The sequence below is a fragment of the Vigna angularis genome, chromosome 3 (genome assembly GCF_016808095.1).
Source record: "Vigna angularis cultivar LongXiaoDou No.4 chromosome 3, ASM1680809v1, whole genome shotgun sequence".
NCBI lineage: Eukaryota > Viridiplantae > Streptophyta > Magnoliopsida > Fabales > Fabaceae > Vigna > Vigna angularis.
Window position 1 is genome coordinate 24447547 of NC_068972.1, and position 27871 is coordinate 24475417.

Consider the following 27871-nt stretch of genomic DNA (forward strand, 5'->3'; position numbering starts at 1 on the left):
TCACTTCAACTGAACTATGTCTGATACCCTCTATCCTTAGAGGGTTCCACTATAATCTTCAACAATATTACAACTGAGTATTCCCACCACTTTTGGTATCCATAGACACTTTTGGTTCTTAAGAAAAAGTCATCTATAAGACTTATATATCTAAACACTCTCATGTTTTGAAGTTTAATCAAATAACATTAAGCGAGATAAGAATTTGAAAATGCTATAATTAGAAGAATAGGATAGGAATAAACATAAGTGTTAGGCACAAAATCCCTAAATATATAGCAACATTGAAAAGCCTTGGGAAAACACTTACGGATATTTGACACGTAAAAAAACCATGTTAAAACATCTAGACACAACACCAAATGACTCCTAAGTCAAAGCATCTATGAGAGTTATGTTAAACACGTAAGCTATACTATACCCAATGGTAATCAGTTGAACTCTCAACAAGTGAAAAGATGTCGAAACAATCTCTTTGGCTAAACCCTTTAAAAGCCAAAAATAAAAATCCAAAAACATGTAGAAGACAAAACTTACTAAACGCTCTTGCTCTAAAAAGATAATATTCGAAAAAACGTTTCCAATAGACTAGACGATACCATGAGCTAAACCCCTCACTTCGCCTAATGATGAAGTTCTTATTCAATGTTTGGTATCTTAGAGAAAAGCTTAAATGATAACGTTACCTCAATGGTAGAAAATGTAAAAGTCACTATGTTGTTATGAACAAACATTAAATGTCATTAAATGCTCCACGTTCAAAAATAACAAAAGTGATAAGAGATAAGATATATTTGTTGCATGCACAATCTACTATATTCTATGCAGATAACCTAATACATGCATCCACCTACTCTATTCAAAATATATCAAAAGTGGATATTAGAGACAAAGCAGATATTCACAAAATGTTCTTAAAAAATCCAGGAAAATAGGGGTCTTAAAATCAAAGTACGTTTGAAACTTTGAATTTTTGTTTGGAAATTAGTGTTCTTGAATTTTTGTTTGAACATAATTGTTATGTTATTTCTTCATTTTTATATTTTTGCTTAGGGGAAAAAGATTCTTTCATCTTTATTTAATTGGTATAAAAATTAATTAAGAGGGGTGTAGATAGGAAAAACATGCAAATTAAATAACCTGGATATTTAATAAAATAATATTATGTAAAATTTTAAGAAGAATTAGTTGTTATTATTTTAAAAATTAGTTAAATGAAAATAAGAGATATAATCTTGGTGAGTTTAAAGATTAAAAGAGATATTATTATTAGAAAATATCATTATTAGATATTATTGGATATTTTAAAGGATTACCTGAATTTTAAAAGGATTTGGTGGTTGATGATATTTTAAAAAGTAGTTAAGAGAGAATAAGAGAGGAAATCTTAGTGGTTTTAGAGATAAACTGAGAGATTTAATTAAATCAAAAAAAGATAGTGAAGAATATAAGAAGATAAAAAGGAGAAGAGTAAAAAGGGGTCTGCATTTTGTTACCCTAAAATAAAAAAACAAAAATTAGAAAGATACGGGAAAGAAAAAACGTTTTCTACGAGAAAAGAGGAAGAGCTGCATAAAACCTTAGTGCAAGGGAAGATTGGTAGTGTTTTAGGGTTGTAGATAAAGCCTTATGATTGGCTAAGGTATGAGGAAGCTTACCTTTATTTGTTTTTGATTGTATATATGTGTTCTTAATTATCTTGATTGATAATCCTTGTTTTAATACATGTGTATATGATTATGATTATTTGTGGTTATTATTGGGTAGGAGTTTGTGTATGAATGGGATAGGGTTTATGTAATATTTGTGATGACTTTTCCTTTGAATGTATTATTTATGTTTTGTTGGGTTATCCCAATAGACAATTTGATGCTAAGAGAGAACAAAGTTATGATGCTTGATGGTTTCCATGCAAATATATGTTGTAAGTGTTGGGTTATTGAGTTCCCTTCCTATGTGACGAATATGCCAAATAACATGGACCATTAGGTCTCACTTTTGTTTTAGTGGAGATGGTTCAAATTAGTAGGACACATTAATGTGGTTTGAAGAGAGGGAAAAGCCAAGTGAGAGAGAAAGGAAGAGTAGAAGTCATTCCCGCATAACATAAAACCTACACTGGTGTTTTCGCCGTTTTGCAACTGTTCACCGTTGGATCGGGCTGATTTTTGGACTGTAGATTCCAGACGTATGGTTCTCTATTATGACCGCTCGGATCTTCAATCAATGGCCTAGTTCGAGAGAAAACAACCTCACATCAGTAGCTCTATTTTTGAGAATTTTCATCTTCTTGGTTCTCACTTGTAAGCATTAGCTCTGATTGAAAACTCTATTTGGTGTTTTTATCGGAGACACTTTTGCATCCTATTATTGGAGGTATAACATGTCAATGATTGGATCTGGATGATTCAAGTGATCTATTATATGTGTTTGAGTATGTTTACATAGGTATGTGATGCTTGAATGTATGTATGATGTGTTAACTATAATTCCATGTGCTCTAGGGTTGATGTATGTATGTTTGAATGCTTGAATCATGTCTAGGATGTGTTTCGATTGACAATAATTGATTATCATTAGTTATAATTGATTATCTACTCGTTGGTTTTGTGTGTGGTTTCAGGAATAATTGATTATTTGGGATGATGATCAATTATCCCTTCGTAGTGATGTTTCTAGATAAATTTCATTGAGATAATCAATTATCACTTATAATCGATTATCATAGTTCATTTTGGTGAAAAATGGCGAATTTGATGAAGAATGGACGTGAACCAAGCTTGGGGAGTTGTGGAACACGAATCAGAGATTGAGGTTAGGGGCTATGTTTATGGTCAGTTTGACTTGTGGTTGAGAGTGGAACATGAATGAGTGTTGGAATGTACCTGAGCATGTGATTGATGAACATGAGAATGAAGGATAAGTCTACTTTGTACCTCGTAAATCCGGGTTCTATCTACGGATAAGTGCTTCCTTTTTCCTTGTGTGCATTGGAAGGAGATGATCTGTAGGGAAGGCTACAAATGTCATGTAGGGGAGGCTACAAGTGGGCTGTTGGAGCGGCTACAGTCGGTGAGGTAGGATACATGAATGAGATCGACTCTTTCCACTATGGTATTATGTTACGGTGATTCTATTGGTGATTTTCATGATTGAGATAGTCATGATGGTGGTGTATCTATGATGATGATCATGTTGAGATGCTACAAGTTATGTTATGTTGATAATGGTGTTACTATAATGGTTATAGTAAGTAATTAGCATGGGTGCTAATGAGTGGATATACCAAGTGTCTATGTAAGATGTTAGTGATGACATCAAGGGTTATAGATCAAGGATCAATGATCGAAGTTCAAGGATCAGGGATCGATGATCGAGTAATTCCGTATGATTGAATTGTTTATGTTAGAGGATTATGAATTCTATTGTTATTACTACTATGTATGTGGTGTTTGATTATGGTTGATATATACAAAAACTATGTATCTTGTGTGTGTTTGATTATGGTTGGTGTAATCAGAAGATATGTATCTTGTTATGTGTTTGATTATTGTTGATATAATCAGTAATATGTATGTATCTTGTTGTTATGATTGTTTTATCGGTATTTTACCTCATACATGTTTGTGTTAATGTGTTTATGAATGAAATTATCTACGATGATCGTATAATGTGTTATACGTGAGCAGATAATGTTCCAGATGTTTGATTGACTCGAGAGAAGGTAGGGAATAACCTTGGGATTCATTTAAAGTTATTTTGTTTTACAAGTTAAGGCAATATAATTGGAGTATCTCTTTCGTTATTTAATTACTTGAAATAATATAATTGAATAAAGTTTTCTTTAAGTACGTTTCCGCACTATGATAAATTTTGAATTTTACCGACTTTTAATAACTCATGACATCTTAGAAATCAGAGTGTCACATTCTTTCCATCAGAAGTCGTATCTGAAAGATAATAGAACCTACTTTTAACAAAGTACTTAAAATTTATTTTACAAATAAATAACTATATTAACATTTAGAAATCTTCTATAATTGAAATAATACTTCTATGAACTAAATTAGAAAAAAACCATTTAAATATAAATTATTTTTCAATTACATTTTAAACTATTGAAATAATTAAAATTATCTTAAAGAAAAAAAATCTAGTGTGGACACTTCGTCCACTCCTTTTATATACTTAATACCTAAATCACAAAACACAAGATTAGAAAGTCTTAAGCTTGAAGTGAAATTCAAACTCAAAATAATACTAATTGACAATTTGAATATATGGCGAAGAACATTCAGTTTGTAATAATAATGAAAATTAATTATTTAATTAGATATTTTTGATTAGTTTTAGTTCTTATATTTATTTTTAATTCAATTGAGTTTATGTTTTTTATACGTAGATGAAAAATGCAATTTACCTACGTACGGATTTTAATCCATAGGTAACGTAAGTATTATGTAAGGATTTTATATACATTTTTAAAAATGAGTTAAATACATATTTTTATTTACCGATTTTTCGTATGTAATTTTAGTGTGTTAAGGCGGAAATTTTCTAAAGATATTATTTATATGTAAACATTTAAAATTCGTATGTAATCTAAAAATTATTTACCAACTTCACATACGGATTTTCAAAATTATTTATTAAAAAATAAAAATAAAAATAAGATTTAAACGAAATTTCTTTCTATCCGCTCCACCATTTCAGAAAATAGAAACCCTAAAAACGTTTCAATCTTCATTCTTCCTTCTCACAAATTTTCACCATCTTCATCTTCACCCTGTTAGTTCTCTTTTGGCAGGACACACAACTTTCCATAATTTTCTCTCCTTTCCATTTTCAATCGAAACTCCACCTCACATGCCTCCTTCGTGTTGGCCGTTCCCTTGGAACCTAGCCTCCACCACGTGGTTCTCTTCCGAATTGAGAGACCATCAAATCGAAGGATTCCCTGCTTAGACTAATGTGAAGGCGGTTGGAATGACAATGGCGAGAGTGGTAGGGGATGCGAAGGAAGGAGAGAAATCAAGTGGTCTGAGAGGCGTCCGGCTTGTCGAGGAACAGATCCTTACGCATGCGAAAAGCAACATAGGAAACGATGGTGATGCCAAGCATGATAAGCTTTGGTGCAGGCTTTAAATGCAATAGTTGTTCTCTATTGCTCACAGACCCACCTTTGTTCTTTGCAGGTTGAAAACCCCCATTTCTGAGAAACCCTAGTTTGGTTTTTTCCAACTCCAATGGAGCTTCACTTTTCCAAATCGATGGTGCCGTTGAAATTCCCTACATACCCAATGAGAATGCCGACGAAGATCCCGAACTTAGAATCACCATCGATGACAAAGGACCGGTAGGGAAGAGGATGAAGGACACAATGTTTTCCAAGGGGAATCTCTTGATCTTGGAGAAGGTTAGGGTTTGGGTACAAAGCATGGCTAGAGGCGATCATTGTTAAGGACGAGTATATATTCTTTGACAAATGAAAATATACCAACATCACTTTGTATGACTTCTACTCTAAAAAAGTGTCTCATTTTACCAAAATCGATCATGTCAAACTCCGACTTCGTTATCCTTTTTAATTCCTCACACATGTTTCTACCATTTCTAATGAAAATTAAATCGTCAACATAGGGGCTAACTGTTAGAATATTACTATTATTCTTTTTGGTGAACAAGGTCTGTTCACTGGAGCATCTTTCAAACTGTTCCTTTGCAAAGTAGGCCTCAATTTTTCTATACCATGCTCTTGTTACTTGCTTAAACCCATATAATGCTTTCTTTAATTTGCATACTTGATCTTCTTTTCCTTTCTTGATGAATCCCGTAGGCTATTGAACAAATACTTCTTCGCATATCAACATCCACTAGACTATCTCACCACTTCGCTGCTGCAACCACGTCGAATATCCACAACCAGATCTATGACCACTAATAACACTGAAAATTAACTAATAACACTAAAATTATCTAAACCCTAAAATGGAGAAGATAAGGAAAACCATCCTCAATGTCGAAAATAATCGGGAAGAAGGAGGTTTATCACTGAATCGCATACCATAGAGGAAGAAAACTTAAGCTTCAAGCACCAATGGAGGCCCTACGAATGTTGAAAAAGATGTCGACGTCGACAACTGTGTTTACACTATGTTTGTTTTTTTGTTCTCACACTATGAAAAGGAAAAAGTGAAAATCAAAGAGGCACGAGAGTTTTTTTAAGCCATTTATGTCTTACCCTTTCCTACCAGACTTAAGTGGGCTAGATGTAAACAACCGAATTTACTTTTGGTGAGAAATGGTTAGACATAAATTTTGACAAATTATTTATAAAAATGACACCAAACATTTTTCACGTATGACGTATTTTTATTAAACGTAAATGAGCTGACTTAATAGCCCAATTTTGTGTTAGTATCGACTACTAAATGAATTAGTTTCTAAATTAGTCTCTAATTGATTATTGAACAATTTAGAAACTAATTTATTTGGAAGCCAAAATCTTGATAGTTAATGTTAGAGACCAATTTACAAACCAAATATGTTTTGGATTAATTATGTTTTTTTGTTCCTAAACTATTAAGCAATTTTCATTTTAATCCATCTTTCAAAGTTTGTTCTAGTTAGGTCCATGTCCTTTCGAAATTCATGAAATTAGTCTCAATGACTCGTTTGGGACATTATATATTATTTAATTTAAATAATAAAATTAATTTTCTACTTTATCATCTTCTTCTTTGATAGTGGACATCTTCATTCTCCAAACACACACACAACACACAAAACCCTTTTTCATTTCCACCTTCAACATTTATCCTCTATTATCAACCTCACAGCTATAAGAACACACAAAACTTCATTATCACACTCAGCTTTAACTTCATCTTTCAACTATCAAAAGTATAAAAAACTTCAAAAATAAATTTCATATTGAAATAAATAATCATAAAGAACCTAACGAAAGTAATCTTTATTCATCAAATGCGAAAATAGAGAAATTAAATGCGAAATCAAATGTGAAAATAGAAAAATAAAATGCAAACACAAAGAAATTGAATGAGGAAGGAGCGTTCTGCAACTCTGATTCTAAAAAAATCACAACTCCCTCTTCATAAATTCATTTTCGTCATCCAAGTTTGTTCTTTCAATCACCATCAACACACCCAACCCTCACAAATCAACCCCACCAAAACCTTAATCGTAGGTTTAGGTGAGGAAAGTGAAAAGTGGTAGGTGGTGTTTATGGCTAACGTCATGCTCTGATGACCTTTCTTTATGAAAACAATATGGTTGGGTGGTGCTCACACATGGTGAAAAAGGGATGGGGAAACCCTCTCGCGATTCACGTAGGAGGAAGCAAATGTTAGGGAGGTTCGATATACACACATATCTCCACACTAGTAAGATATTATCTGCTTTGGGTCAAACCCTCACAGATTTGCTTTTGGTACTATTCCAAAAGACCTCTTATCAATGGAGGTATCTATGTGTATATAAACTCATGTCCAACTCTTCTTTTATCTGATGTGGGACTTTGTTTGTACCTCAACTGCAAATGGGGTCATCAGCGATGACCTCGATGAATGACGCAACAATGAGCAGTATAGCTTCATCGGGCTCCCATGGGAGAATCTCGATATGGAACACATGAACAAGAAGCGAGCGAAGATGATGTTTCAAGTTCATCAAAGGCAGGAGCATATGTGATGGGAGGAAGAAGAAGCCTTGTGTGAAGAAGAAGAAGAAGGAGAAGGTGGAATAATGTGGGCTAGGATGAAGATGGTTGAAGATGAGGAGAAAGGAAAACAAAAACAAAAAGAAAAAATGAAAATGAAAATATAAAAATGAAAAAAACTAAAATTATCAATATAAGTAATTTAAAAAATGATACATGTCCAAAAACGAACGGGACACATTGTTTACCGCATCAAAAAATAGTTAACACCGTTAATCATTGAGGACTAAATCCAAACATTTTTAAGGATAAGGATCTAATTGGATGAAAACTTTAAAAAAGAGACTAAAATCAAAATCATGTTATATTTTAGTAATCCATAACTTTTAATTTTATAAATTAGTCACTATAATGACTAAATATTTTTGGCCACTAAAATTGGTTACCGTATAAAGACTTTCTTATAATATTTGGATGTTGTTAGGATGATTTTTGCCATGAAAATCTACTAAGATAAACATTAAAAAAATTGTAGTTGTCTCAAAAAAAGAAGTACATTGAAAAAGTATTGGAACATTTTTTAATGCAAAATACTATGTCAATTAACACTCCATTGGTAGCCAATTTCAAATTAATAGCATCAATTTCAAACCAATTTCAAGCCAATTTCAAACTAAAAGCATCAATTTCAAACCAATTTCAAGCCAATTTTAAACTAATTGCAAAATAGTACAAAATGTTGGCTTGATTTATTATTAGGAATTATAATACTAGTAGTAGTATTTGGTTATGTTGACTTTGATTATGTTCAAAATTTTGACTAATGCAATTAGTTGAAAAACATCTTTATACTCCACTGTTACATTGTCTAATACTAAGTAGAATATATGGTTGTAGCAATATTTAGGTCAATACATGTTAAATAACGTAACCCAAATGATGGCTAAATTGATAACAATATCTATGTTCAAATATTGAGAAAATTCACCATCAATGAATAAAAAGTTGTCTATACAAGAGATTTGATATCAAAGACTCCATATTTATAGGTTTTTTTTCTTATGTCACTCAACTCCCTAATTTTTATTTAATGTAAACTTTTAACTTATACTTTCATTCTTAATAACAACATAGAGTTGTAACTCAATTACATAAGTATATTTAGGGTGTATTTGAACTTTAGAATTTGAGTGTTGTGCACACTTTGAATATTTATATAATAGTTAGTACGTATTTGTGGATGTAAGTTGTACATTAGATTTACTTTAGGTAACTTCACTTGCATTAATAGAAATTATTCGAGACGGTAATTGCGTCTCACAACACTTGTTTTCTGCTTCCATGGTAAATGTCTTTTGTTCTTTCGCATAGCACTAGGAAGATCACTCAAAACTTAATAGGCTTAGCCAATGTATGTTTTCTGTTACTGTCTTGCAGAAGTGACACTCAAAAGTTTCTTATAGGCCATTTGAGCGATTGGCATACTCCTGAACTAAAGCAACAAAGAGTGATGGCCTTTGGACCAAGTTGGCTGGTGAGTCAAATTCTTTGGCCCTCCCTATTAAGGCAAAAATAAACAGAACTTAGCTTAGAAATAGTGTAATCCATGAGATGTAACAGAGTAAGAAGAAACAGGAGTATATGTTTCATACCTGCGTCCACAACTAGAATTCTATCGCAGTCCATTACTGTTGGTATTCTATGAGCAATGCTGATGATGGTACGTGCTGCAAAGTCCTCTCGGATGATCTTTTGAATCACAGCATCGGTTTGAGAATCAACAGAAGCTGTTGCCTCATCCATAAACAACAACCTACTTTGCTTAAGCATAACCCTTCCCAAACAAAGCAACTGTCTCTGCCCCACACTCCAGTTATCTCCATTATCAACCACTGTAAACGAAAGTTCCATTTCCATTAGTAAGCCCAAAAATTAGTCAAACTATCGTAAGAATGTTTCAAACCTGAAGAGTCAAGTTTCTCTGGCTTGGAAGCCACTGCTTCTTTTAGCTGACAGCGTTCCAAACTCTACAACAACAGTAAACAAGAAATGATGAGGCTAATGGCAAAAAAATGAAAGTAAATGGGTCTGAAGGAATTTATTTACCTTCCATATCTCTTCGTCTGTATATTGTCCAGTTGGATCAATGTTAGTTCGAACTGTTCCTTCAAAAAGGACAGGCTCTTGAGGGATTATACCAAACCGTGATCTAAGATCATGAAGTCCCAAGATAGATATGTCAATGCCGTCAATTATTATTTTTCCTCCTGTTGGTTCCACCAGCCTGAAGAAAACTTGAATCAAAGTTGATTTTCCACTTCCTGTTCGACCAACAACACCAACTTTTTCTCCTCCATTGATGCTTAAGGTGATGCCTTTAAGAACCAAAGGGGTGTTTGGACGATATCTAACCTGTTTGCCACAAGTTTAAGTAATGACCTTAAGTAAATAGTTTGTTGCTCAGAGCGTATTACAATAACAATAACACAAGTCTTTTCTTACCAAATATTTCTCTTTAAATTTTTTTAATAATAATCATTTAATAAAGTAATGTACTAAATAAAAATATTATATGCCTTGACACCACATACCAGTTATTACTACAACATAAAATAGTTATCTCATTCGTTAACCAGTCATTTAACATCAGCACCTGCTAACTTAATGAAAGTATGCCTTCGTGCTTTACAACAGTCGCAATCAATCATAAGATTTTAAATTGAAAACTCTTGTAAAGTAGGATATAGTGAAATTTTACTGCATAATTAATTTTACCACAAGAAATAATCATAATCAATTTGGTTTTTTCTGGATACCTGCAAATCTTTGATATCAACATTGCCTTGACCGGGCCAATTTGCAGGAGGCACACGATCCTTGTTTCTCCATGTTGCTTCGGATGGAATATTTGTGAACTGTTTGATCCTCTCAACAGATACCAATTTGTTTTCAATGGAACAGCTAGTGTATATGGCCCAGAACATCATGGCGTTTAGGGATAACCCATATGAGAGCGACAAACCAACATTCTCTGCATCAATGACAACAACCCAATCACTTGTTTATCACGATAAAACTTTGACTGCAGTGTAAATACCATTGCTGCTTTTCAACACATTCTACTCCAACATGCAGCGTACACGACGCACACTCCAACCTAATACTATTTTCGACATGTAAATTCTAAGGATAATGCATGTAACAATAGTTCAATAACAATTCAAAGGAGCACCATCTTGAAATCATCTTGTCTCTATATTTTGTCTTACCTCTTGAACATTTTGCACCAATAGAGTATGTTGCTAGAGACGTGCTACAAGGGTATGCTGTGATTACTTTTATACTAAATAATTTGAAAGTGGAAGACAACTTTAGCAAGGTATGGAAGTGGAATAGGGTGACGGCCAAATTCTGATAGTTGGGTAATAGGTGGAATTTTTTTCTTTAAAAAAAGTTGCAACTTTACTGTTTTCTTCATATAATTGTGTTTGATGTGTTTCTGTCCTATGCAGACAGTGATGTTGTTATTTTCCTTATTTAACTTGTAACCATATCCACTACGCTGCTTCCGATTAACACTTTCATCTAATCCCACTTTGTAACTCCACGTTTTCTCTAGTGTCTATCCTTGTGTAAAAATTACACTATGAACCTGGTCCACCTATTATAAGTTTTGCTTAGAATTTTGTACGGGACAAATACTTGTTCCAAGGACTCTCAGTTATGATGTCATTGACAGAAACAAAACCGTCTGATCTGCTGAGGACCACTTTAAAAGATTAAACCAGATGTATGTAATGTGAAGGATCATTGAGAAAATAAGGCAAATAATTTAGAAATAATTTTATAGTGAGTTTGTTTACCTGGCTTTAAGATATTGCTGGGTAACATGATCATGAACATGGCGGAGAAGCAAAAAACTATGCTTCCAAGCAATTCTAAGCGGAAACCCAACCACGCATTGGAACTGAAGTTGTGGAAATCCATTCGCAAATTAGAATTCACCCGTTTAATGTTTTCTCCGCAAAACTGCTTCTGCTTTCTGAATGCGCGGATTGTCATGACTCCCGAAATGCTTTCAGAGAAATGGTGAATGACAGGTGCTTTTGTAATTGAATCCAGACGAGTTAACTCACGAGAGGAAGCAAGAAAATAACCCTACAAAACCCAAAATCGAAAAATCAAACACATGAGTTGTTAACATATATTGCATCAGATATGTTTAGCTGTGAGCAATTCCTGTGCTTTTACCACGGCTGTTCAATTACTTCAATAGTCGAATTGAGAACTCATTAATAGGAAGCACGTTTAGTTTTCTTTCCTGCCACAAAGTTTAGCATATAGACAATGATTGATAATCAAATACCGTTATTCTTTAAATAATAAAATGACAGCAATACATTGGACTAACTGAACCACCGTTCACATACCCGGTACCAAACGTTTAACCAAGCAAGAGGAATTAACAAGAAAGTTGTCGGCCAAGAATTTTGACATGTGATTATGAAGATGCTGATCACTGTAATGTACATGGTTACCACAAAATTGAGGAACAAGGGGATAACGACATCAACATTGGTCTGATCCATTGATGCCTGTCAAAGTTTAAGTCAATATACATATGTGAATGTGACAGTAATGTAAAAATGTTGGTTTATGCACAAATTAAAGGTAGAAATTGGAGAAGTTATAGATAAAATGTATGCAAATTATTATGCATAAACTAATTTTAATTCACTGGGAAGTTAATTTTTTTTATGAAGTTCGTCTAAAGAGACTCGAGGTTATAATTCCATGTGACATTTTAAAATAGCATACTATGAGCCTCGAAATTCATACCCTGCTCAGAATTCTCCCGGATGGAGTGGTGTCAAAGAAAGACATGGGGGCATGCAAGATGCTGTGGAGAATTTGAGAGAAGAATATCTGTGCTGTCTTTAACCCAAGGACCGTGAAAGAGTAGGATCTTAGAACAATCAAAATAACTGAAACTACAGCAATAATTGCGTAGATAGAAATAAACACAGAAGGATTGAAGAACTGAGCACGCTCTTCTGATGTTTCATAGGCCAGCCAATAATCACTCGCTATCGTAGAAGCTTGCCACAACACAGAAAGAAAGATTACTCCCCCAATGCCCCACCACCCGAAAGCCTCTGTGCAGTAAAGTTTACATATATGAAAGCTAACTTTCCCAGTTTCTCTTTCCTCTTCTTTGATGAGTTTAGAACCTTCATTGTCAGACTTGAGCTGGTCAAGAGGATTGATTTCACCATTTGTTTCTCTGTTATTAGAAGCTGCCTTCGGTGATTTCATTTGTTTGTTCAGATTGTCCCCAGGCACGACCGCACCTTGCTCCATTAGTTTCATAGATGTCTCATGTGCTGCAACAAGAGCACTAAAATCCATTCCAGAAGCAAGTAGATCATTGTACTTCCCTGATTGTACTATCGTTCCATCCCTCATCACCTTTTGACCAAGCAAACACGTGTATTAGAAATTTAGAATCACTCACCAAGTTAAATGGAAGTTGAATTAGACAAAATTTTAAAAGATTATAAAAAGGACTTACCACTATAAGATCCACATTCTGTAGGAAGTCTACTTGGTGTGTTACAAGAATAATGGTCTTGCCTTTAAGAGACCCTCTCACACATTCCTGTATAAACATAGTATTGTAAATATGGCGTCATTTTCAGTATACTGTCTCAAAAACATTTGGCTAGGAGCTAATTCACCCAAAATCAATAACTAAAAACTGAATTGTACATCTTTTTTTTTTATAAGGTTTCACAAAATTGACTTGTAGCAAGAAGTAGGAAACAGTAAGAGATATTAGATTAATCACCTTGAATATTTCAGTACCAGTATGTGCATCTACAGCACTGAAAACATCATCAAGAAGATATATATCAGAATCTTGATATACAGCCCTGGCAAGCTGTATGCGCTGCTTCTGACCCCCACTTAGGTTGATGCCACGCTCTCCAATCTCTGTCTGATCACCATGCTCCATCATTTCCAAGTCTTTCTCCAAGCTACAATCTCTGACCACTTCATTGTACTTCTGCCTGTTCATTGGTAAGCCAAAGAGAATGTTTTCCTCAATTGTCCCATTTTGAATCCAAGATGTTTGTGCAACATAAGCAGTACTCCCACAAACTTGAATCTGCCACCAAAACATATTGTCAGAAACCAACATTACCGTACAAATCAGTGACTTCATGGTAAAGAAAACAAAGTCCTCATTTCTAAACAAGAAATAAGTACATACCTTCCCAGAAATTTTGTGCATCTCACCAAGAATTGAAGCAAGAAGTGAAGATTTCCCCGATCCCACAGTCCCAACAATTGCTGTGAGCTCCCCTTTATTAATCTCCAAATTAATGTTTTTCAAGTCTTGCAGCTGGCCATGATCATCCCAGCTAAAAGTTCCGTCTCTGACCTTCACAGCAATGCGTCCACCACAACCTTCCTCTCTCTCAACCGAATCATCCAATAATTCTGTGCTAGACATGTACCCATCTAACCGCCCAAGTGATACCAGCGCTTGTGAAAGAGATATCATACTCTGAGGAAAGGATATAATAGGTTCCTGCAGGATCTTAAATACAGATGTGGTGGTGAAAACCGTGCCTGCATCAAGTCGAACTCCAAGCAAAAGCGCGGTACCAAACGTCACAGTTGATATCAACAATGGGGTGCTCCACAACACAATAAAAATGCTACAGATTGAGTGCATTAACTTGGAAACGCAGTCAAACTCAGACTTGCGGAAACCGAAAATTCTCCCACTGAAATGCTCTTCCCATGCTTGGAACTTGATGACACGCATGTAATTAAGCAACTCATTCACTGCTTTCATCCTTGAATCACGACACATCATTGCATTAGACTGGTAACGCTTGTTCCTTCTATTAGCCACCACAGCAAATGCAATGACACCAAGAAGTCCAACCATAGCCGTAACCACTGAGGCTCCCAGACAATTGTACAGCAAAACCAAACCAATGCCAACTTGAAATGGCATCATCCACACAGCATGTAACTGGATCGTCATATCAGAGAGTTGTTGAGCATCAACAGCAATGTAATTGACAATAGGCCCAACACCATGATCCTGCCTCGCGGAACCCGATAGCCTGAGCCCCTTCTTGTACAGAGAAGTGATGAGAGTGCATCTGACAAGCATCCCAAGCTTCTGAGAATTGAAGTTGAAGTGGTGAATGGTCAAAACTTCTACAAATTTGGCGCACAGGAGAACTAACACGAGGCAGTACCCTTCATACACAGAGCTACCTTTCCCTGCAGTAAAATCAACAAAACTTTGAATGAAAACTGGGCCTACGAACATCACGGATAGGTTAATAACAGCAAGGAAGCCTGTGAAGGCTATCTCCTTCCAGAAACACCGAAGCAATGTTGTTCGAACCGGGTGCTTCGACCTCTCATCTGATTTAGGCCACTTTGATTCAAAGATAACGGACATCCTCTCAGCTCTATGCTGAGGTGAAAGGGATGGAATTTCATCAATCTTCAGTGGTGAGTTGTACCCTTTGCTCAACAACGGGTTTATCCAAATCCAAAAGGCCTTGGATATTGCAGAAGCTGAAGCAAAACCAGTAACGTTGGATTTCTCATATATTATTGTTTCCTCATGAACAAGGGGTTCAGTTTCTTCTCCAGTCAATATCCCGGTAAACCCTTTAACCGCAACACAGAGCAGAAAAAGTGACAGGGGTAAAGAAATGAATGAAACCGTGTCAACAACCATGAAGCTGAAGTATTTCCCATCTTCCACTCCCACTGAGACCAAACGTATGATCCCAGAAGCAGTGAACAGAGAAACCACAATGAAATTCGAAATCCAGTATATTCTGAGAGATAAAGGGTGAGCAACAGCTTCAAATCTTTTCTCATGGACGATCAAGACTATAAGGACTAGTTGTGTTAAGGCCTGAAATAACCAAAACAACCCATCAGTGTGCTTCCAGGGCTCGTTGGTGGAACTGACAAACACTAGAATGCAAGCCACCGCGTACAATATTGTCAAAAGAGTGGTTGCAGTTAGAGTTAGTTTAAACCATGCCGTTGTCCTGACAGAAACTCTGTTGTTTCTGATAAGTGGTTTAACAAGGTGTGAGTCAGCGTTGGCATTGGAAGTGAGCCTAGAATAGAGCTTTACAAGCGCAAACACAAAGAGTGTCAACAGAAGCAGAACGTCAACACCAGACGAAAGAGCTCTCTGAGGGCATGGAGAGAGGAAAATGAATCTCAGCCAGTGAGGCAGATTTGGAGTTGCATCCAATGAACACGAGAGGGATGTGAGCCACGTTGAAGCTGTAAAAGACATGCTTGTTTGCAGATACCCCAACAGGAAACTTCTTCACTCGTATTACAGCCTTACAACCTTATAACTCAATTCCCTCCACCCCTGAAACAAGAAAGCACGGTTGGACAAAATTTAAAGGAGCTCAAACACTGTGCTGCCTTTATGAGTCTATATTTAGCAGGTTGGAAACTAACAATACGCCACAAAAAGTAATTCAAAAACTCTTTGGAAGTAAAACAAAACTCCAAAATACAACTCAACAACGCTTACCTTTGCGGGTTTTAGCCATCCTCAATGAAACACGCTCACTCCTGATACGTGTCCAAGACTACAACTCTAAAGCAAATTTCAATTTCTTGTAGTGTTCTCAACTATGGGATGTTAGCAATAAAACTACACTTTTATGGAAATAATTTTTACTGCTATCATCACCAACTTTCATAAAAAAAAAACTATAGCAGCTTGGTCAACATGAAAAGAACCAGTATCTTTTTAAGGAAACAGAGTGCAAGCTTCCCAGATGTTACAAGTCAAGTTGAAGAAGATAGTTTGACAAAAGAAAGACAATTGTCCTTTGATGAATGACCAATGGAGATGAGCAACAGAAGAACACGGTGGCTTGATGTGCGCAGAAAAGGATTTGGGTCGGCCGTTTGGGAATATAAAAGACAAAAGCATCGGATTTTGAAAGCTTTGTCCAATAGCTACGGGCAAAAAGGTCTTCCAATTAAACAATAATAACTGCAAAACGTACTTTTTTATGTATTTCAGTTAAAAAAATCCTTTAAGGGGTCTTAAATTTGATGGATATCACTGTCTCAAGGATTGTGAGTATAAGTGTTAATTGGATGTGACGATTAAATCATCTTCTCCAACCCCACACCTTCATATTAAGATGACTTTTTATAATTTCATTAAACTCAATTTAAACTAATTTCCTAATTACATTATGAGTTTTCCACAAGTTTTCAATGCAAATATCCAACCTAATTCCTGATTTCCTTTAATAAGGTTAAGTGATCATTTTGTCTAAATCATAACCTTAATTACTTTAGTTAGGCAAAAAAATTTCGTCCATCTGCGAATAAAATATGTGTAAGCGAGTATTCACGGATAAAATTCACGATAGATAATTAGTACCTGCGGATACTTACTATTCACGGATTGCAGATAACGGGTATTTTAATATCCGCTTATAAACGGGTCTGGTGCGGGTATTATACTGTCTGTACCCGCAGATATTCATTACCCGTAAAAAATAAAAATAAAATTTTAATTTATATTTTATTAAACTAAATTTAATTTAATTAAAACTAATTTATATTTTATAAGCTTAAATTTAATTTATATTATATTTTATATATGTTTTGAAATTTTATTTAAATTTTATTTTAATAATTTATAAAAATATATTTTTTAAAATATTTGTAAATATTCACGAGTATTCACAGATATCTACAAATTTTAAAATATCTATGAATATTTTTTAAATAAATATTGGTGCGAGTAGCAGATTGGATAACATATAGATTTTTTTTCGAGTCAAGTTGCGAATAAACATTGTTCGTATCCAACCCAATTTTATCCCTAATCTTCTTAATTTGTCTGGATAATCATAGACACGTTATTTGAACTTATAGATATTTAAAAGGCAAAAAAAAGTAAATAAAAGAGAAGAAAATAAATAAAGATAAGCAAAAGACAAAAAATTATTTAAATTAGAAATAATGGTGAGATATTACAAAATGATCATAAGAGTAAATTTTTACTTTTTAAAAGAAAAAAAGTAATATCAATTGAATATAAAAATTTTATGCATGTGAAAATACTTTTTTTTTTAAATTACATCAAAGAAAATAAAAATGAGAAAAAACTTAAATAGATTTGCTTATTAGTTCATCTTTTTTTGGATTATTTAATTTTTATTTGTTTAGATTTATTATTATATTAAAAAATCTAAATATTTATGACATAATATAATTGGTCATTTAAATTTCTATTCATCTCTTCTTTTCTTCGACTCCCATCCGTTACACATAAATGAAATTATTAGCTATCCTTTTATATGTTTCTCCTTTCCCTCTCTTCTCTTGTTTGTAGAGACAATTAATGGTTAGATCATTCTAAAAGCATTTGCACGAAAAAATTGTGGTTTAATGTCTCCGTAGGTCCCTATTTTGGTCATGAATTTCAAATAGGTCCTCTTCATTTTCGGCGTATCAATTGAGTCCTTGTTTTTGTAAAATTGAATCAATTATAGGCCTGCCGTTAATTTGGACAAACGGCCGTTACGGTATTGGTTACGTGGCATGGTTGAGTGCAGTTACTAATCAGACATGGCATTTAAAACGATTTTTGTATTAAATAATTGGTATGCACAGATGTATATTCAGTTTTGGGTAAGGGCAAAGTAGGAAATTTGAAAAACAGAAAGAAGAACAACAATGTCTTCATCCTCTTCAACCATCCTCCACCCTTGCAACCTTCATTTGTTTGAGTTCCCAATCTTAAACCAACATCCTCCGCCATGACACGCACTACCTCCCCCTGATTTCCACTCCCTCATCCACGCACTCCACGTCTCCTTCCGAACCCCATTCCCCCAATTCAAACACAACACCATCTTCAACCTGCAATCAACCAAACTCAGAAGCAGAAATCAAAACAAAACTCATACTTCACTCTTCATTCATTCTCGCCCAATCTAGGAAGCATGCAGCCATCTTCCGACTCGGTGGTGGCGATGGTGCGTGTGCGCAGGGGAGGCAAACCTCCCTAGGTCACCTTCTTCGAAGAAGCGGAGAAGCAAGAGGGAGGGCAAAGGCGTTGCGGCCAACGGTGGTTCCAATGGCTCGGGTTGTCGCCGGCGAGGCCAAGGCGTGGTCTTGGCGGAGGTGGCGGTGGCCGGTTCCAGCCGAGGTGGCGGCGGCGTGCCTCCCAGCCCTAGGTTTTCCTGGTCAGAGAGAAAGAGACCTGGGTCTCGATGGAGGGAGGCATCATTGAGTGTAGAGTGAGAGAACTGAATTTCCTACTTTGCCCTTACCCAAAATTGAATATACATCTCTGCATACCAATTATTTAATACAAAAATCGTTTTAAATGCCACGTAACCAATATCGTAACGGCCGTTTGTCCAAATTAACGGCAGACCTGTAATTGATTTAATTTTACAAAAACAAGGACTCAATTGATACGCCGAAAATGAAGAGGACCTATTTGAAATTCATGACCAAAATAGAGACCTACGGAGACATTAAACCAAAAATTGTTATTTAAAAGGTTTATAACGATTTTATATTAAGAATTTAGTTATTTATAATGAAAGTTGTGTAATAATTTATATTAATATTTTAATGGCTTTGGATTGTATTAAAAGTTTTGCATAAATAAAGCTACACTAAGACCTTAAGTGTTCCATAATTTTTTTGGGTATGTATAAAAGTTTGAATAAAAACAGGAGATAGTTTATAAATATTTTCCATTCAAATTCATTAAGACACCTTTTTTAAGTAGAAAAATATAAAGGAACAATCAAACTCTAACACGAATAATATATTAAAAGAAATAATTAATGTTTAACAATATTATCTTGATGGAGTTGAAGTTGAAATATATTCATTTTTTAAACATTTAGATCAATATAAAAAAGTAAAAAACCTTTCATAAAAATTGTGATAAACTTTGAAAGAAAAGCAACATAAACTAATATTGATTAAAATAATCATTAATATTTTACTTTTAATTATTAATATTCATTCAATATCTAATTTTTTTTTTAATATTTGATGATAATTAAAATTCAATAAATTTAAAATAATTTATCCAAATAAAACCTTTAAAAAATAAAAATATAAAAATTGATCCAATCAATTTAATATTTTTTTAGTTTATCATTTTAAAACAAATATTTTAATATGACAAATGGTTAAATTCCTTTTGGATTTTAATGACAGTTTCATATCTGGGACTTAATGGACTCGTATTTGAATAAAAGAGCCTATTACAACTGCTGTTGTTTTTACACCCTATCATTACTAAACGCACCCCTAATTCAATATAAAAAGACTAAAATATCACTGTTGCCCTTATTGTCATTATGACATCTCCGTTGCAAAGAAGAAAGAAGAGAGGGAGAAGGTGTTGAGGAGAAAAGCTCCTTTTGAAAAGTTTTTTTTTTTCTGAAATGCATTTGATGTATTTTGAATTTTTTTTCAAAAAGTTCATTTTGAAAACTCATTATTGAAAATACTATTTTGAAAAGTTTATTCCAAAATATGTTTAATATATTCTAGAAAATCTGTTTCGAAAATCTTAGTCTAGACATTCCGTATATTCAAAATTTCCAAAAAGCTTGTTCCAATATACTTTTAGGAGAGATAATACGTAAGTCTCTTTCATTTTGAAAATTGAAGAGTCCACATGAAGAAAAAAGCCTGGTAAAAAAGAAATCACTGGAAAAAAGTCCACAAGTTCAAAATCCAAAAGAGGAATAATTGTGGTTGGGTTTGGGAGTAGATACTAGGGTTCCAAATCCACTTCTCTCAACCAAACATGGGGTACCGTACAATTCCTGCTTCTTCCTCATTTTTTTCATTATAGTTTTTTGTCAATCAGGTGGCATTGATCATTGTTTTTAACGGGTGGAGAATTGGAAGTTGACCATTTGGCAACTATGTCCTAAACTTGAAGTTTACATAGTGATAAGGAAAACCAAACGCAGCCCATCTCTATCATGTATTATTGCTATATTATTTGAAAGTTTTGACTCATACAACTTATAAACGTGGCAATGTGTGATAAGTGATGGAGGAATAAAATTTAGTAGCAACATTGCATCCATTAAACTAATCAGAATTGATACTATATTACTCTTATTATTAATAGAATCTGAAGTTATGAAATTGATATGTATTTGTTTACCGATTGTACTCAGAAGACTTACAAATGTGCAGTGATATTTTCGGTCAGGTTGTGCTGTCAACTGAAAGTTGTTTAAATGGAGGCAATTTATATTTCTCTTCTTTCATGTCTCGAAACATTATCTCGTGTTACTGAAACAGCAAATGCTCCTCTCTTTCTATATTTGTGTAGATCGGTTGCATTTGGAGTTCCTTTAAAATTATAGGGTGAAAGTGTTACTTATCATACGTTAATGACATTCTTATATTTATATGATGGGAAATTATCAATTAATTGAGATCAAAAATAGTTAATCTTGTTGGTAAATCTAAAGGTTGTTTCTTCCATACTCTTTCCAATGAATTCAAGCTTTCGACCATTTTGTCTGTTTGTCTTTGGTCGAAGAGTTTAGTTGAGGATCTCAACTCAAACAAGCTATTGACAAAGAACTGAGGAAAAATTACTTGGTCAAGAGTATTTGGTTAAACGATAGAAGTATTAAAAATTGATTGACTGTCAAAGTTGATTGTATAAAAATGTGGATTTTGATTATGGATTGTTATGATTAAAAGTGATAAAAGTAAATTTTTGTTTAGACTTCAAAAGAAATTGTGCTATTAAAAGTAAATTCAATTGAGATGAAAAAACACTAAACACGTTCCAGTGTAAATCGCTTTATTTTGAAAATAATTTAGCTAAATCTAATTTTATACATCTAGAGGATTTCCAATAAAATTACTTCTTCTAGAACGATAATACCTTTCATTTAAGGGAACTTCTTCTTGCACTACGAAGTTTTCTTTCTCTACCTCCAAATTTTTTTAAATACCTAAACTACCTTTCTTGTTAGGGTAAGTAAAAAAAAAATTATCCTATAATTACCTCACTCACCTGTTTCTACTCTCACACTTTTCTTTTAACCTAACTGCACCTCCTTCATGTTGCTTTCGTCTCTACCACATCATTGCACCACCACAGTTTCTCTCTTCCGCAACTCTCTTTCTTAATGTTCAACATCCTGGAAGGTTCATTTGTTTACATTTCTTTGTTTATATTTGTTTGTAAATATTTAGTATAATGTAGATTCATGTAGAAATTGGAGATCTAGGATATACGATAACAAATTTGAAGAAATAAATTGGAGATCTAAGATATACGATAACAGATTTGGAGAAATAAAGTTTACTAGATTTTAAAATTCAGTTATGAAATTCACTATATTTTGAATTCCAGATTGAAATATTATCAGATTTGGACTGATAGTCACATTTCAAAGTATAATAAGTTTATAATTGAATTTCAAAATTCGGTGAAGTCCTTAATTAAATTTGAAAATAAAAAAATAATATATATATATATATATATATATATAAATTTAATTTTAATAGTTTATTGTTTTCAATTATTTAGGGTTTAAACTTTTAAATTTTTTAGAATTTGGAGATCTATATATACTATAACAAATTTGAAGAAATAAATTGAAGATCTAAGATATACGATAAGAGAAATAAAGTTCATTAGACTTTAAAATTCAGTTATGAAATTCACTATATTTTGAATTCCGATTGAAATATTATTAGATTTGAATTATTAATCACATTTCGAAATATAATAAGTTTATAATTGAATTTCAAAATTCAGTGAAGTCCTTAACTGAATTTTAAAATAATAAAATAATATATATATATATATATATATATATATATATATATACTAATTTAATTTTAATGGTTTATTGTGTTCAATTATTTAGGGTTTAAACTTTTAAATTTTTTAGAATTATTTATTTAATTTGTTATTTTAATTATTGTTTATATTCTTTTAATCTACTTTTAATGGTTATTGTAAGATCTAAGAATTTTAATATAAACTTAGGTATAAGTCAGTAATTGAAATATTTTGAGTTATAATTTATTTAATATTATGTGGGTAATTAGAATAGAGTGTATGGTCGTAAATGTCTTGTGTACAAGTCTTTGGTCGTGTAAAATAATTAATCATTTGAATTAAAAATGTGAAAAATAAGATAATAGGTGAAACATAATAACTTAAACATAAATAAAATGAAAATGATATTAGTGAATTAAGATTGGCCTAGTGGTATGTGGTGTGTGACGCTTCTGTGGCGTCACTTCTTTTCTATTCTCTTTATTCTACTTTCTCTTTTTTCAATTCTCGTTCTTTCTTCTTTTTCCTTCTTTCGCAAATTTGATCAGCATGTGAGAAAGCACTAATGCTCTAGAGAGAAACATATTTAGGGTTTTTAAGACTAGGGTTTAAGGTGAGTTATAGGAGAGGAAATTCGAGGAAGAGGGACTTAATACTGAGGCTGTGAGCGTTCTTGGATGGGAGTTTGGTGGAACCTATAAAAGGGGACAAATTGTGTGAAAAAAGGTAATTTCAGGTATAGGGAGCCATTATGGTTTGTTTGATTTCTGGTATGGGTATTGATTGATTGTTTGGAGAAAAGAAATTAGAATGATGACATTTGGTTCAGTTCATGGTTACAAATGATATGATGGGTTGTTCTGTTTTGGGTGGTAATTGATTGCATAATGATGTTATAATAGTGTTTCTTTATGTTCTATTATGAAATTATTATGTCTAAGTATTCAATGGTGAAGGATGATATTATGTTCATATTTGGGTTCATTGAAATTGTTTGAGGAAGTGCCATGCTTGTTTGAGTGTTTATTTCATTATCTTTGTGATGGAGGGCCATCTAAGATACAAATAGGACCTCTAACAAGAGCCATGTCTACAAGGATTCAAGAAGAAGAACCTCACCACTGTACTCCTATGGAACATCACTTATTAATCTTTTCTTCTCTTTACTAAATACATTTCATTGTTTTGTAGGACAACAATAAAAGTTGCAAACCATGCCTATGCATCTTAGAAAGCTTGACAAAGCAAGAGAAAGCAAGGAAGGCAAAGAGGAGTGCAATTTCAACCATTGTGACGCCCAACGTTTTTTGTGCAGCTTTATGTTTTCAACACGTGATTGATTAGCTGGCTTCTGAAACTTGCACACCGAGCTTTGTACTTCTCCAAACACACTTCGTTTGTATTTTTAGAAGCTTGCAAGGTAAGTTTCAGAGTCCTCTCTTCATCTATAAAAGGGAGGCTCTTCTCCTTTGTAAAGGGAACTTGAATGTTATAAAGAAACGCTGCTGAGATTCTTCCAGCCATCTTTGCTTCGAGTTCATTGTCTTGTGCCTCTTTAGCACGTCCTCCTCTAGCTTCCTTCTCCTTTCGAAGGCTGTTTGAGCTTGAGATACACTATACACACATCCAAACTCCACAAAACCTTAAATCAAACACTTGGCGCGCGTCTAAACTTCCATCATTCTCCTCCAATCCGCTGCTGCATTCTGGTTCGTGGAGCACTCTCGCTTGAAGTGTGGAGTTGTACCTATCATTTGGAATCAAGAGCCAGCACGTCCATGCATTGCTTCAAGAGCTAAGTTGCTCTTAACTTCATTTTCTTACTTTCGTGTTGTGTTGTTCCAGTTTTGTCCATGTGTTTGAATTTGTTTTCACTTCTGCTTTGGCTTAAATTCGCGTTTGTTATTGATGTTCGTGTTCCTTGAGTTTTCCTTAGTGTTTGTTCATCATTTTAATCGGTGCAATTCATTTGTTTGAGTTTCATTCCAACTTTAATTTCCATTTTCCAGTTTTGTCACGTCATGTGCCTTTTGTGCAATTTTCACTTCTGTCAGTATGTGTTTGAATCTGTTTCAGCTTTCATTTTTCATTTTAATTCGTGTTCAGTGCATTTGATAGCTATATATTGATCATATAAAACAATGATATATTGTCTAGCTTTGATCAAAAGAGCTTAGACCATTGACCGAGAGTTTTCAGTTTCAAAAATCTGCATTAAAATGCATTTTTAGTTTAATATGATCCAATCTGTTTCTGTCCAGATTTCATGTTTCTCAACCTTTGTGCAAGTTTGTTTAATGTTGTTAAACATGTTTCAAGGAGTAGCAACTCATAATAATAACATAATTGCAAAATGTATAGTCGAGTTGATCAAAATCTGGTAAAATAGTGTTGTCATTGTTTTCAGTCTAGTGTTTGCATCGTGCTTACTGTCCTTGCTTGTTTTAGGTCACTCAAACTCTGCTAGCTAATATTCTGTAGCTAGATCTAGTTGAATAGGACCTTTCTTAAACATTTGTTGATCTATCCAGCTTTGAATCTTCTAAATTTTCCATTATGTTGTAGTTTTGGTTCATTTTTTCTGCAATTTTAAGCAATTGCTACTATCAATTGCTAATTCTATTTGTTTCAGTGTCGTCTAAACATTTGTGCACATGTATTTTACCATTTGAAAGCCGTGTGTACTGTTCATTTGGTCAGTTTTGACCATATAGGCAAAATTATAATCCAAACCATCAAAGTTGCTTGAAATTGAAAGTGGACCACTGATTTTCTGGTGTAATCTGTTTCTTGGCTATTTAAGTGTTTGCACACATCCAATTTGATGATATAAATTTGCTTGAAATCTCAATTGAGCCTTAGAAACACTACCACTCATTTTTTCCAGTGAAAGCACCATTTTCCAACTCATTTTTTGGTGCAGCTTGATAATCATGTGCTGTTTGAAATTTGCCAAACTTTAATCTTCATTGGATTGGCAAAAGCTGGTTTCAAGTTTCCAAATGCAATGATATGATTAAAAAAGTGTAAAACATCAAGAAAAAGAAAAAGAAAACCAAGCAATCCAATTTTGACCATCAAAATCGAAAATACCACAATTCTGCATTTTTTTGGGACATTTTGTCAAACAATTTGGCTTTTTCATCAAACATTTTCACTGCACTTGTTTGTGATCTTCGTTTTGAGTTTTTCTTGTTTGTTTAATCTATTCTAGATCCTATCCTAGGTTCCTTTTGTGTTCCTTCTTTTATTCCAGCCTTTAAGTCCTTTGAATTCAACATTTTTGGCTTCCAAATGTGCTTTGCAATCTGTTTTCAGTATTAAAAATATGGTGCAAAACAAGTGTTTTTGTGCTCACTGTTTGCTGGTTTGTTTGGCTGTTGTGACATCTTGGTAACGTTTATGAAGTCCAGACACCTTGCTCCAAGGGGGTAGCATCTTAGGGAGTGGAAGATTTTTTAAATTGGCAACAAGCGTGCAGCTCAAAGCTATACTTCTTTTGCTGGTTCAGCAGCACTTCTACACCAAACACAACACATTTTCTCACCAATTTGGAACTGCACAAGACAACAACTGCAAATTCACTTGTCTTGTTGTATTTTACACATAGTTTCATGTATTTTTGAATCATTGTATCACAGAACATTTGTAGTTTAATTGTTTTACATTTGCAACTTAAGTGGCTTGGGAATATGCTTTTCAAGCAATTCCAAGTGCACATTTGAACATTGTAATAGTCTAGTCTCCGCATCTTAGTGTGAAAGTGTGTCAAGAGGCTCCAAGTGTCACTTGCACTTTCACTTAGGGTCGTCTCTCATTCTCCTTTTCATTTGCATTACTTTACTTTACTTTACTTGATTGACTTTTTGTTTTAAGTCTCCGTGATACCTAGGAGCGCGTTTCATTTAGATAAACCTTCATTTGGTTTCTAGGTGCATTTCATCTTGCATTCGAAAAGATTTTGAAAGATTTATACCTAGAAACTAAGGTAAGAAACAACCAAAGACACTCTGGCTAGGAAGGACAAGGTTCTTAAGCTTGTCCATTTGTGACTCACCTCTCCTTCCTATAAGCTATTTGGTTTATTTTACCTCTAGAATATTTCTAGAAATCCTTCTCCAAGAAAATATAAAAAAGATTTGTGAAATTTTTAGACCCTCTACTTGTGCAAGTTTTTCAAACTTTTGTGAAAGTCTTTTCTCACTTCACAAGTATGAGTCACTCAAGTGTGCAAGGCAGTATAAGAAATGATTGTGACAATGTGCAATTAAGTGAGGAACTTCACAAAACTCAAGCTCAACTTAATAGGACTGAAGTCGAGCTTAATAAAACTCAATCTGAGTTTCAACTAGCTCGACAAGAGATAAATGAGCTTAGGCAAATGGTTACTAGCCTCACTCTCAATCAAAGAGGTCAAAATCATGTTGAGACTTCCCATAGGAAAAACCATTATCGTGGTGATCATTCCCATCATAATGATCACAATAGTGGTCATCATAATGACTACTATCAACACCAACCTCGAAGACACCACCATCATAGAGATCATTATGTGGAACCAAAACTTGACCTTCCCCCCTTCTATGGCCGAGATAATGTAGAAGAATACTTTGAGTGGGAGATGAAGGTCGAACAAATTTTTGAGTGTTACCACATTGATGATAAGCGGAGAATTACCTTAGCAACTTTGACCTTCTGTTGATGGATCGGCAAGTGTACCGAATCGCACAAGTAATATAAAATGGTAAGACCAAGTATCGTGTCCCAAGAGATTCTCGGCACTAGACAGTCGTGTGATAACTTGATTAATTAAGACTTAAAGAAAACAAGATCATTGGTTTCAAATGCAAAAACAGAAAATTAAATATGAATGCAAGTTGAATCATAGCAGAGTAGCACAATGATGAACAGATGTTGTTTAATATGAGATGAGTATGTTTTTGGGGTTAGATTTCGCCAAGTTCCCTCTCATGTATGTAAGAATTCTTCTTTATGCTTTAATATTAATGTCACTCACTAAATCACTTAAACCCGATCCCTCGGAGAAATAAGTCTGTCCTTAATCACTAGTTCATGCAATTCCTATAATTTCTAGTAATTAAATTTGAAGATCAAGAGCTTTAAGACGACAAAGAGTCATACCCTCATCCCTGAGAAATATTACTCTTGGGAGTAATTCAACAAGAACCTGAATTGTAAGGAACCTCCCCGCACTCATGCAATTCATAAATCATGCTATTGAATGAGTTAAACAAAGCAAGCGTTGTAACAAATGAATTACTCTAACAATTAAT

At 33.8% G+C, this 27871-nt stretch overlaps 1 protein-coding gene and 1 long non-coding RNA gene across 3 annotated transcripts; one reads left to right on the forward strand and one right to left on the reverse strand.

Annotated features, from left to right (window-relative positions):
- Positions 1–8908: 8908 nt before the first annotated feature.
- LOC108326367 (ABC transporter C family member 4) lies at positions 8909–16112 on the reverse strand. 2 transcript variants are annotated; one of them, XM_017559841.2, is made up of 11 exons: positions 13953–16112; positions 13527–13847; positions 13251–13337; positions 12518–13147; positions 12109–12273; positions 11542–11836; positions 10495–10709; positions 9785–10090; positions 9642–9705; positions 9331–9570; positions 8909–9236 (listed from the first exon to the last, which is right to left on the reverse strand). In XM_017559841.2, the coding sequence occupies exons 1-11, from the start codon at positions 16029–16031 to the stop codon at positions 9136–9138; spliced, it is 4503 nt and encodes a 1500-aa protein (XP_017415330.2). In that variant the 5' UTR covers positions 16032–16112; the 3' UTR covers positions 8909–9135. The 2 variants fall into 2 exon arrangements, with proteins under 2 accessions (XP_017415330.2, XP_017415331.2); XM_017559842.2 differs by lacking the exon at positions 12109–12273 and having other exon boundaries at positions 8910–9236.
- Positions 16113–23045: 6933 nt separating this feature from the next.
- Positions 23046–26380, forward strand: LOC128195996 (uncharacterized). Its single transcript, XR_008248023.1, has 2 exons — positions 23046–23303; positions 23769–26380. It is a non-coding gene; the product is annotated as an uncharacterized LOC128195996 (long non-coding RNA).
- Positions 26381–27871: the final 1491 nt, after the last annotated feature.